At 49.3% G+C, this 12,369-nt stretch overlaps 1 protein-coding gene across 1 annotated transcript; it reads left to right on the top strand.

The window, feature by feature from the left end:
• Positions 1-907: 907 nt before the first annotated feature.
• RBP4 (retinol binding protein 4) lies at positions 908-10,358 on the top strand. The gene is made up of 6 exons (XM_005565974.5): positions 908-973; positions 1,100-1,228; positions 1,346-1,482; positions 1,650-1,756; positions 8,135-8,347; positions 10,082-10,358. The coding sequence occupies exons 2-6, from the start codon at positions 1,118-1,120 to the stop codon at positions 10,117-10,119; spliced, it is 606 nt and encodes a 201-aa protein (XP_005566031.2). The 5' UTR covers positions 908-973; positions 1,100-1,117; the 3' UTR covers positions 10,120-10,358.
• Positions 10,359-12,369: the final 2,011 nt, after the last annotated feature.

Genomic DNA, 12,369 nt, shown 5'->3' with positions numbered 1-12,369 from the left:
GCCACCACACAGGCAAAATAGCTAAACTAGTCACAGTGTTTTGATTCAATTGGCTATTGACATTATAGAATGTTGTTTACTCTTCTCTCCTTTGTCTACTCCCCAGCCAACAAAACAGTCAACCTTAGCTGCTTTGAAAACAAATGAAAATTCCAATATGGGTTTGAAATAAAATTGCATCACAAACAATCGGTAGGTGTTTTTCAAAGTGGTTTCAGGGAAGTGCCACGGAGTAAGCAGGCGACCACCGAGGCCGCTAAAATATTTCCTGTCCTGACCAGGGTTGCGTTTCTGGAGAATATTTAACAGGGAGGGTTTTAATGCTTTTAAAGATGTTGAAACTAAAGAACAAATATTGACCAGAGGGCACCACAACTCTCCTGAAAGAGAGTAAAATACATCCTTTATAAAATGAAAAACTACTTGGATGAATTATTCCAAAATTCCTGCACAAGTGGACCTCAGAGGGCTGACGGAGGGGCCAATTTGGCACGGCCAGGGTCTGGGCACTCACGCACCAGGGAGCCTCGCGGGTACCCTCTCGCTCTGTGAGGCCACGGTCTTCCCGCCAGGTTGACTCGAGCCTCCTGCCAGAGCCACTGGCCCCGGAGGCCACCCCAGACCGCAGCTGGCAGCCGCTGGCACGAGTGCAGGGTAACTGAGCCAGGGCCGCTGGCGCGTTTGGCCTGCCCGAGGACAACCCGCGCGGCCGCTCCACTGTGCCCGGGGCTGTCCTGGAGGTGAGGCCGGCCCACGGGGACCCTGCCCACGCCCGGGCGCCGGTGAGTCAGGGCGCGTTATGCAAGTGCCCCCGGCGCCTCCCCTTCGGTCTTTCACCCCGCGCGGTTACGAAAGCGCGACCCCCTCCCCCCGGCGCTATAAAGCAGCGGGGCGGCCGCGGCGCGCTGGCCTCACTAGCTCCACGCGCGCCCGGACGCGGCGGCCAGGCTTGCGCGCGGTTCCCCTCCCAGTGGTGAGCCGCGGCCGGGGCCTCGGGGCCGGCGGCTGGATGGGCCGGGGTGGGGTGGGGTGGGGTGGGGTGGGATACGGCCGCCCGGGGATCGGCTGCCGGACACTGACGGAGGCGCATCTCCCGCAGGGCAGATTCCTGGGCAAGATGAAGTGGGTGTGGGCGCTCTTGCTGCTGGCGGCGCTGGGCAGCGGCCGGGCGGAGCGCGACTGCCGAGTGAGCAGCTTCCGAGTCAAGGAGAACTTCGACAAGGCTCGCGTAGGTATCGGCCCAGGGGGCCCGGGCGGCCCAGGTCCCCACCCCATCCCCGCTCTCCCCGCGGCCCGCTGTGCGCCCCCGGACACCAAACCCCTGCTGCTGTCATCCTTCTCACAGTTCTCCGGGACCTGGTACGCCATGGCCAAGAAGGACCCCGAGGGCCTCTTTCTGCAGGACAACATCGTCGCGGAGTTCTCCGTGGACGAGACCGGCCAGATGAGCGCCACGGCCAAGGGCCGAGTCCGTCTTTTGAAGTCAGTGACCTCCCGGGTAGCTGCGCCCTTTGCACTCCAGGGTCCCTTCAGGACCCTGCCTGCTGATCGCCACGTGGGGACTGTGAAGGGAAGGGAGCACGGGGTGGGTGGAGGGAGGGAGGAAGCCCTTTGCCCGGCTTGGCTGAGGATCCGCTTGGCTTTTGCAGTAACTGGGACGTGTGCGCAGACATGGTGGGCACCTTCACAGACACCGAGGACCCTGCCAAGTTCAAGATGAAGTACTGGGGCGTAGCCTCCTTTCTCCAGAAAGGAAGTGAGTAGCCAGCTCTGTGGGACTGTCTTGGGAATGGGGCCCCTACGGGGCCAAATCGCTGAGTTTCTTCTCCAGAGGCACCTACCCTTAGAAAGAATGGCCTGCGGAAAGGTCTGGAAGTGGCAGGAACCCGCAGCACCGTCTGAGGTTAGGGGGACAAGATTGGGAGCAACTACCTGCCCCCGCCCCAACCCTCAGCTCAAGAAACTTGGCCTAAGCTCAAAAGGACCTTTCGGTTTGTTAGGTGTCATTTTCCCCACCAGCCACTGTGCCAAGGTGTGTGCCTTCTCCATGCTTTCTCCTCCTGCCTTCCACATCACCACTCCACCTAGCTCTGCGTTTCCTCGGTCTCTTTGGGCTGAATCCCTGAGGCAGCTTGACTATCTGGGGCTCCCGCAGAGGCCGAGAGAGCCCTATCCAAGGTTGAAGGGAGCACTACGCATAGGGATGGATCCCTCCGAAGTGCCTGGCCTGCCGATGCTGAGGTTCTGAGCCAGGCACAGTGTGCTGTAGCAGTGGCCTCTTCCCTTTCCCCTAAGCTGTGAAATTCAGATGTGGAGGGGAGTGATGTTGAGGACTTGTAGAAGAACATCCTAAAATTTGACCTAATCATAAGGAAACAGTGTCTACATGCTTTTTTTCCCCATTATTCCCCCCATTTATCCTAAGTTTCAAATCGGGAATCTACTTGGTAGCTGGAGAATAAAGCAGGCCAGGGGGCACATATCATGGAATCTTAGAGAGGGAGAGTTAACCTTTTGGAGGGGGTTCAATATGCAGATGAATAAACTGAGGCCAAGAGAACTTTGCCCAAGGACATGCAACAAGTTTGTTAAAGCCAATGTCAGAAGCCAGGCTTCCAAATCTCAGGCCAGGATTAGGTGGCCCTGAACTACAGGGACTCCTATTCCAGACCAGCTTTTGCAGAGTATTGTTTGAGCTCTTCTGTGAGATAGGACCAAGGGTTGTTCAGGGAGACTCTCTCTGCTCAGTGATCCAGGGTAGAAGTGTCCTTTATTGTAACCCCTTGCTCGCCATATATGGCACATGCTCTTGGACTTCCTCCAAAGTTGTGTGTTGGATGAAATTGCATTTTAAATTTTTATTTCATTTTTAAGTTTTTTTGTTGTTGTTGTTTTTTGTTTTTTGTTTTTTTTTTAGAGACAAGGTCTCACTGTCACCCAGGCTGGAGTGCAGTGGTGCCATCATGGCTCACTGAAGCCTCAACCTCCTGGGCTCAAGCAATCCTACTGCCTCAGCCTCCTGAGTAGCTGGAACTGCAGGCATGGGCCACCATGCCCGGCTAATTTTTGTATTTTTTGTGGAGTCAGGGTCTCCCCAGGTTGCCCAAGCTGGTCCTGACCTCCTGAGCTCAAACCATCCTCCCATCTCGGTCTTCCCAAGTGCTGGGATTACAAGTGTGAGCCACCATACCTGGTAGAGAAAAAGCGTGGAAGCTTTATTTTTATTTATTATCATTGGAATTAATAAAAATTATTTCAAATAGTGCAGCAAAACTTCCCAAAGTGATTTATCTAGAGTAAAATGTACTTTTCTGATAATGGATTACAAAAATCAATACCAGAGGTACAAGATTACTGATTTTGAGAAAGAGGAAACACATATGCTGTATAGCCCTTTGAGATGTTCTCCTTAATGGACTAGGATTCTGTTGGCAATGCCTTTAGGGACAGGGTCAGAGAGCACCCAAGGAGAAGGGAGCATTTTGTTTCTTGCCTCCTCCCCCGGTCAAACCAGATTAGTTTGCTTTTGCCTCTTGTATATTGATATTTTATCAGGATTTCATTTGGAGGGGGAAAAAGTATTGGAATCTTGAAAGTGATTGCTGCAGATATTAAGTGAGATGACTATAATATGGAAGGCTTACGGATAAATTCCTTCTTAGGTTACGTTTCAAAAAAGAAGCTGTGCAGTGTTGTAGTTAAGCCCACCCGGTTAAAATTAGACCTCCTGAGTTCATATCCCAACTCCACCACTACCTGTTCCTTTACTTCTTTGTGCCTGTTTCCTCATCTGCAAAGTGAAGGGATCATAGAACCTACCTCATGGAGTTGTGTTACAAGATGCAATGAGTTAACAGGCAGAAAGCACTCAGAACGTTGCCTGAGACATGAGTTCTTTGTAAGTGTTTGATATGATGGCTGCCTAGTTATCTCCCTGGTCATGAAATCATAGCTTTAGATTCTGGGTCTAGAATGGAAGGTCCCACGGACACCGCTGGGTTGGGTTCAAGTCTCTTGTTTTAGAAGTGAAGAAACAGGCCCATAGAGAAGTGCCTGGCTCAAGGGCACACAGTGAATTTTTGGCACTTAGTGACACCTCTTAACCCAGGGCTTGTAAAAAGGCACAAACGATCCCTTTGTTTTCTGAGTATCTCGCAAATGGCATGACTTGATGCACCTGCCTTGCTCTGTTTTACATGCTTGTTTTGGGGTCCTCTTAACAAACTCTACTTTCATTCCTCATGCCAGTTTCTTCCCTGACCATGGTCTTGCTTTAAACACTGACTTGGACAGAGGGATGTGAAGGCCACTCCAAGAGTGGCCTGCATCCTCAGCCTCTCCCCTGCTCCACACACTGCATCTCACCAAACGGATGTGTTTAAAATGAAGTGCACTTACGGAGAGAAAGTAACTCAGGGCCAAATGATCATGAAATTTGTTGTCAAATTATTTAAAAATTAAATGTGATCAATCTCCACAGTTGAACATGAATGTCAGTGTTAACAGACTAATGTGGCTTGCTGCTCCAGCCTTGGGCATGCTCAGTACTGGTCTTCCCTTCTGGCTCCACCAGCAGCAAGCAGGATGTCTCAGGGGTTGAGGATACTACAATCAGCAGGTCTTGGTTGAATACAGGCTAGCCTCCCTGAGATTTGACTTCCTTCACTGTGAAATGGAGATACAGAATAGTTTCTATTTCATAGAATCATTGGAAGGACTAATTAAGGTAATTTGTGAAAATGCTTAGCCTAGTGCATAGTAGGTGCCCAATAAATATTAGCTATGATCATCGCTGTTTTGTGCTCTTGCAGAAAGACATGGACAAAAACTCTCCTTTTGTCCTTCTGTCAGATGAAGTCTGTCACTCTGCTGGTAAAGGGGCTCCTGTCAGGCTGAATAACAATGCAGGCCTGAGTGTTTACATTAGGGTTTCTCAAAGTCAGGGTTCCTGTTCCATCTATATCTAAATAAACTACGGTGCTTGTTAAAAAGTGCACATTTCTGGACCCAAACCCAGAATTATTGAGTCAGACATTCTAAGGGCAGGGCCCTGGAGTCTGAATTTTAAGTATGCTCCTTGGGTATGCTGTTTCTGCACAACAAAGTTTGAGAACCACTGGTCTAGATAATTCAATCTGAAGAGTTATCTTGGCTTACTCAGGTATCAAGGCCTCAGACTCCACTCACTCTTCTGGGGCCTGTTGGGGTATTTTGACAATTCATCAGAAATAGCGTTCAATCTGTTACCTGGCTGGCTCAGCTAGACTGTTAGGCCTGAGAGCCACAGGGAGCTTCCCACCCAGTCTTGCTGCTTTAGATGATTGGAGCCTGCAGGTTTAGGGAGCTGAAAGGACACATGCCAGGCCCACAGCAGTGAGCAACAGAACAGACCAATGGAGCCAGGTTGCCTGAGACAGCACCCTCTACCAAGCATTTTCTTTGGTTTTGATTTTGGGACCGGCAGTCCAAACCTCTAAACCAGTCTGTGTAGGTACAGTGTAGACACAACTGCAGCGTGACCCCGCTTCCTAGGATGGTAGAGGGAGGCAGGGGCTCCCAGCCACACAGCCACTGCTCTCTGTCCCTAGCTCCACTGCATGTGGTTAACTGCAGTCTGGAAATGGCTCAGGGTGTCTGGTTCTCCAGAGGAGCCCTGCCCAGCCGCTGGGTGTGAGGAGGTTGGAGAACCAACCTCATTCTTACAGTGCTCTGGCAGTGCATCTCTTGCAAATACTCTTTAAAGGGAGAGCCTGGTCAAGGTCGCTATGATTTAAATTCTTCGTCTTTGAATAATTCAGCCAAAAGAGCCTGGAGATTAACCAAACCAACTTAGGCCTTCTTTTAAAGTCAAGAACAGTCGCCAATTTTGCTCAATCCAAGTATTGAAAGTTATTTAATTCCTCTGTCAAAATTTACATGCTGGCGACCATTTTGGGAAAAAAGAAAAAAAGTGAAGCTGCCGATCCGCCAAGCTAATAGCTGCCTGGATCATGAGTCGAGGCAACATTTCAAAGGCAAGTGTTTTTGTGTCTGAGGGTGCCTGTGGCAGACACTGTGATCCTCGTAACCAGGGAAGGAATGACGTCATCCAAGGATGAGGAAGACCACCCAGATACTCTGGAGTCCGTGAGGGGAGTCAGCGGTTAGGGTGAGGCCCAGCAGGCAGCCCTGTGGCTTCTGTTCCCGGCCTTTCTGCTGAATAACTTTATGGTCCCTGCGGAGCAGTCATGGTTCTGGAACATCTCCTCAACCCCACCTCTGACACTGTCACCCTGGAACAGCCTCAAGGCACAGGAGTGGCTCATTCTTCTGGCAGGCCTAGGGTGAGTTGAAGAGAGGGGCTCCACACCCACTCCTGGGACAGTCCCCCTGCAGAGCCTGGGTTTGGGCTGAGCCCCATCCTAGGCTGGCACTCCGGGGGTTCTCAGAGAGGCACACCCGGAAGCGACTTAGGGCCAGCATTCCAGAAGGCCTTACACTCTCTAACGCTGGGGGATCCAGTTCCCTCTGCGCTTCTCCATCTAGAACACTGCAGAGGGAGCATCACCCCTTGCTCCAACACCTGAGCCTGAGATGGAGACACAAAACCTTTTTCTTTCTTGCCCCTCTCCCGCCAGCGTGCTGATTGTCTGGACACAGCGTGGTGTAGAGGTGAAGCAGGCGGGCTCTGGGATCAGAGCCTTCCTTGAATCCCAGTTCTGCCCTGCTCTTTGTAACCCTAGGTAAATTATTAAGTATCTCTGTGTCTCAGATATTAAGTATCTCTGTTTCCTCACCTGTAAAGAAGGGGATGATAGTGTGCACTTTTGGATCAATGTGAGAGGTAACCGAGAAAACAAATGGGAAGTGTCCATACAGTGACTGGCACATAAATTAAGTGCTCAGAAAGTCCCAATCATGGTATTATGTCAACAAGAAGGTTAAATTAAGTAGAGATGTGGCACTTTCATCTGAATATAGTGTAACACTGTTCTTTCTCTGTCGCAAATCACTCACATACATTCTTTTTTTCTTTTTCCTTTTTATTTTTTTTGAAGACATGTCTCACTCTCACTCAGGCTGGAGTGCAGTGGTGCAAACCTAGCTCACTGTAGCCTTGACCTCCTGGGCTCAAATCAATCCTCCCGCCTCAGCCCCCAAGTAGCGGGGACCACAGACACATGCCACCCCACCCAGCTAATTATTTTCATTTTTCATAGAGACCGGGTGTCACTATGTTGCCCAGGTTGGTCTCAAACTCCTGGCCTCAAGTTACCCTCCTGCCTCAGCCTCCCAAAGTGCTGGGATTACAAGCACGAGCCACGGCGCCCTGCCACGCATACATTCTAATTAACGTTCTTTCCTCTCCTGCCTTCGCTGATATTTTTACCACTTTCATTTACTCTTACTCTTCATGGCTTACATTTCAGCCTTGAGGAATATATATAAACTCAGTGGCTCAGCTCTGCCTCTGTGAGTTGTGAAGAGGACAAGGTCTGAGAAGGAATATCTGATGCCAGATGGTGGGCCTCTTGTGTCCTCAAGGCAAACCTACTCTTTGCCAGCACAAAGAAGTGAGGAGCGTTAATAAGCAGAATTAGGATGGAGCCAGAGAAGCCATGATCATGGGCGTGGCATCCTCCAGAGGACTGAGAGAGCAGGGGGCAGCGCTGTTAGTGAGTTGATTAGGAACCAGCTGATAGAGACCGAGAAAGACATAAGCCAATATTGGGGGTAACATAAGTTGGTGGCCATCAGATATTAGGCACAAAAGACACAGAGATATTATTGGAGAGTAGATGGTGAAGCGACAGTAGGACGATTTATTCTGTGGTTTTGATGAGCCCACATTCTTGGTGGTTCTTGGGAAAGATGCTGTCACATTTACAGTGACATAGTCACAGGGAGAGATGATTATTGAAGTGAATGAGGTTTCCCTGACTGCAAGATTTTTTTCGATAAAGGAGAACAAGGCCCTTTCTGTTTTGCCGAATTTTGTAAAAGCTGTCAGAATTCTCTGAAGTGTCCTGCTTCCTAAGGAAATAAAACCAGCTTCTGGAAGTCACTGTGTTCTCAGGCCTGGTTGTGGGTTTCTCTGACATCTGAGCCCATGAGGGAGAGTCTTTGATTGGCACGATGGCTTTCTGGCTTGCAGATGATGACCACTGGATCATCGACACGGACTACGACACGTATGCCGTGCAGTACTCCTGCCGCCTCCTGAACCTTGACGGCACCTGTGCTGACAGCTACTCCTTCGTGTTTTCCCGGGACCCCAACGGCCTGCCCCCAGAAGTGCAAAGGATTGTAAGGCAGCGGCAGGAGGAGCTGTGCCTGGCCAGGCAGTACAGGCTGATCGTCCACAACGGTGAGCGGGGAGCAGGGAGCAGGGAGCAGGGAGCAGGGAGCCTCCTGGCTCTTCCTGCAGGGCAGTGGGTTTGGACTTTGGGCCCATGTGCTAGTGAAATTCATTTCATCTGTACCCCAGAGAAAACAGGGGGTCTTGGGGCCAAATCCTGATCCTGCTTGCCCAGATTTTTCACTGACCTCACAGGGCTCATGCGGGTGTGGGTAAAGGCCTTTGTCCAGTTCACTGGCACTAACACTGCAGTGGGCTCTCTTTTCCTTTTACTCTGCTTCCTCAGGCCATTTCTGTGGTCACCCCTGGCTAAACTGCCCCAAACAACCATTTTGACTGAATTCAGATTGTTTGGGATTGAGCAGCCCAGTAAAGAGGTGGGCAGCTCATGTGGTCATTGGTGTAAAAACTCCACAGGGACGTCAAGGTAGTAAGCTCCAAAGAGAATGATTTCAATGCACCTTCTTTTTTCTGGATGAAACCAAATAGCCACGACATTGACTAGCTGGGTTTCCTCAGTTGGGTGTTTTGAGATTCCCTGGAACAACCATAAGATCTTTTAGGAGATATTACCCTTGTCTGATCTTGATTTTAAAACCAGAAACATTGTGGAGGAAAGAGCTCCATTTAGTTTGAATGGACACCCACTCATTGCTATGGGATACTGGGTTTCAAAATCCAAATAGAGTAATGCTAAAATGTATTAAAAAATTAAACAAAATGGGCCAGGCGCGGTGGCTTATGCCTGAAATCCCAGCACTTTGGGAGGCCGAGGTGGGCAGATCACATGAGGTCAGGAGTTCAAAACCAGCCTGGCAAAACCCAACATGGCAAAACCCCGTTTCTACTAAAAATACAAAAATTAGCCAGGCGCGGTGGCATGCACCTGTAATCCCAGCTACTCGGGAAGCTGAGGCAGGAGAATTACTTGAACCCGGGAGGCGGAGGCTGCAGTGAGTTGAGATCCTGCCACTGCACTCCAGCCTGGACAACAGAGCAAGATTCTGCCTCAAAATAATAATAATAATAATAATAATAATAAATTTAACAAAATGGAGCATTTCTGTTGGTCACGAACTGACCCACTACACCAAACAGATGGGAACTCAGACCAAAATCAAACTGATTTTGAAGCTTCACCCTTGAAAATGAAATGTAGGGCCGGCGAGGATTCCACCACAGCAGGGCACCTTAGGAAGCAGATTATGCTCACTGTACGGATGAGAAAACAGAGGTTGACAATGATGAAGAAAGTTGCCCTAAATCTTTAATAGGCAGCTGAGTTGGATGCATACCTAGAGTTTTGTGACTCTGAAGTCTCTTGTGCCACATCATCTGGTGACACATGACATGAGACATGGAACACTTTATAAAACCATCACCAGTGTGTCCCAGGTCAGGCTGCCTTGGCCCCCACTTCCTGAAAGCTGAGGATGGCCCCTGACACTTTGAAATGCAATAAGGCAGACTTAAAAGAGAAATCAAAGGAAGCCCTGTTCATCAGCAGGTCTTATTCTCCCCACCCCCTTTATGCCCAGAGAAATTCAGTGGGTTTCAGAAACAGCCTTGAAGGTGTTGATGTATTACAGCCAACTGTAACCTTAAGGGTTGCGATCTGCTGTGATGCATTTGAATTAAGAGACATTTGAATGAAGCCAGCTCCAAGGCCATCATGATGTTCATTATCTACATAAAAACTGGGTCCACTTTCTGTCGTTAATGGCTTTGTTTTGTATTTTCCAGGTTACTGTGATGGCAGATCAGAAAGAAACCTTTTGTAGCAAGATCAATAATCTAGTTTCATCTGAGAACTTCTGATTATTTCTCAGTCTTCAACTCTATTTATCTTAAGAGTTTAATTTGCCCTTCTCTTCCCATCTTCCGTCATTTCCCAGAAAACCTTCATTACACATAAGGATACACGTGGGGGTCAGTGAATCTGCTTGCAGGTAAATGTCTTTCCTGAAAGTTTCTGAGGCTTAAGATTCCAGACTCTGATTCATTAAAATATAGTCACCCATGTCATGTGATTTGAGTTTTCATTTGTGTTTGTGTCTGTGCTGCAGATGGACGGGTGGGGTGCGCTTCTTTATACCAGAAGCAAGCGGCTCTTTCTGACCTTTGGCCTGTTCTAGCGCCTAATCTCCATTATTAAATACTGGCTTCTCCCAACTTCCTGAAAAGGAGGTTTCCTCTGTCACTTAGGGAAGTCTTACCTACTAGCCTGGCTAAAGCACTGGTGCCAAAAGAGGAAGTGAGTAGGTAGGTCAGGCCAGTGAGCCCAAGGCCTCAGTCAGCCCTAGGCCTATGAGGTGGGCGGGCTGGCAGCTCACCAACGCTGGATTTGAGAGGCTGAGCCACAGGGGGCAAGGTGAGCTCTAGGAAACACTCCTTAGCCCTTTATTGTCTCTAGCATGCAACTCACCTCTCAGTTGTAGGCAAAATGTTGAGGGGGAGGACGGAGGCCTCTGGGGAAATTGGAAGATGGGGCTCTGGAATCTCATTCTATAGGAAAGATCAGAGCACCTGGAGTGCAGGGAGGGGCTGGGTGGGGGGTAAGTAGCAGGGGCTGGGACAGAACACTAACATCCTGCATCATTAGCAGCACGTGGGAACCCTAGTGTATGGGTGCAAGGCCACTTGCCTCAGTTTTTCAGGTGTTCCCAGGGCCTCCATTTCTCATGTTGAAAACAGCAGCAAGGCTTTGGTACCAGAGGGTCTTGGTTTAAGTGCACATCTGGTTCAGATACATATTAGCTGTGGATTTGGGGCTGGTTATAAGGCTTCTCTGAGCCTCACTCTTTTCTTGGGAGATAAGGGAAAATAGTCCTTGCCTGATGGGCTGCAGTGAGGATTCAATTAGGCAATGTCTGTTAGAGCTCTGGGGAGCTGTAAAACTGGTGATGCCAGGCTGACGTCTATGAAATGCACTGGGAGTGAGGAAAGGGTCACAGATCTCCACCGGGGTGTTGGGATATCCAGGGACCGTGAGAGGCTCCTGGGTGCCCCATGCTAGCGTTCTCCACCAAAGACAGAGGAGACAGGTGATGTGCATGGGAGAGCTTTGCCTTCCTCTCTCACGGAACCACGGGCTGTCAAGGCTGTCAGAGCCTTGCTCCGCAGCTTCAGTTTGACAACCTCAGGGAACCATAATGATATAGGAGTTAAAAAGAAATTACTTAGGCAGATAGCGAGGGTACGGAAGTCCTTGATAAGATTTTCCTTTTGTTGAAAAGCAGCCCCTAAATCCTTTTCTAACAAAGAGCGGCCTGTAAAATCGTGCTGCACACATAGACAAGCAAGTTGGAAGCTTGCACGGGTGAATGCCAGCAGATGTGTCCATTGGAATGTACTACCTAAGACTAAGCATGTTCAAAATGGCGGTTCCATCTTCCCTTTTTGCCAGCCATGAGTGCAGTAAGGAGCAGACAAGATGGCCAAGTGGAAAGTCCATTTGCATAATCAGATTTGGGTGGGGTGGCCAGCCTTTCTCCTGCACTATGTAAACGTCACACCTGGTCAAACCAATCTGTGAGCCCTATGTAAATCAGACACCACCTCCTCAAGCCTGCCTATAAAATATGCTGTGATCCACCACTTCTCCTTTTTCAGATGCTTCTGTCTCACGAGAGAGAGAGCTGCTCTCCTCTCTCCTTTCTTCTGCCTATTAAACATTCTGCTCCTTAACCCACCCACCTATGTCCATGTCCTTAATCCTCTTGGCACAAGATGACAAATCCCTGTTATTTACCCCAGACAGCGATGCCGCTTCAATAAGATAACCACACATCACTTCCAAAAACAGGTTTAATTGATCAAATCTATTAACTAAAGTGAGCAGAACATCTCTGTTCATTTGTCCTCGAGCTTGTGATTTCCATGAATCTGACTTCAGAAGCAAGTTGCTCCAGAGACTGCATAAGCAGTCACTACTGCTGGTGCTGATTTCCTCACCAGCAACAAAGATTGGTTGAACACCTGCTATACGCCAGGCCCTGTGCTGCTGTGCATTCCAGCCACTGGCCCAACCT

Source organism: Macaca fascicularis, chromosome 9 (assembly GCF_037993035.2).
Source record: "Macaca fascicularis isolate 582-1 chromosome 9, T2T-MFA8v1.1".
In the NCBI taxonomy this organism is placed as follows: Eukaryota; Metazoa; Chordata; class Mammalia; order Primates; family Cercopithecidae; genus Macaca; species Macaca fascicularis.
This window is presented reverse-complemented; position numbering and strand designations above follow the sequence as displayed.

What these genes read in the sequence shown, in the direction of transcription:
- RBP4 (XM_005565974.5), top strand. Translation starts at nt 1,118, where the DNA reads ATGAAGTGGGTGTGGGCGCTCTTGCTGCTGGCGGCGCTGGGCAGCGGC. An exon ending in AGAACTTCGACAAGGCTCGC is followed by an intron (nt 1,229 to 1,345) that starts GTAGGTATCGGC and finishes TCCTTCTCACAG; the next exon opens with TTCTCCGGGACCTGGTACGC. An exon ending in GGCCGAGTCCGTCTTTTGAA is followed by an intron (nt 1,483 to 1,649) that starts GTCAGTGACCTC and finishes TGGCTTTTGCAG; the next exon opens with TAACTGGGACGTGTGCGCAG.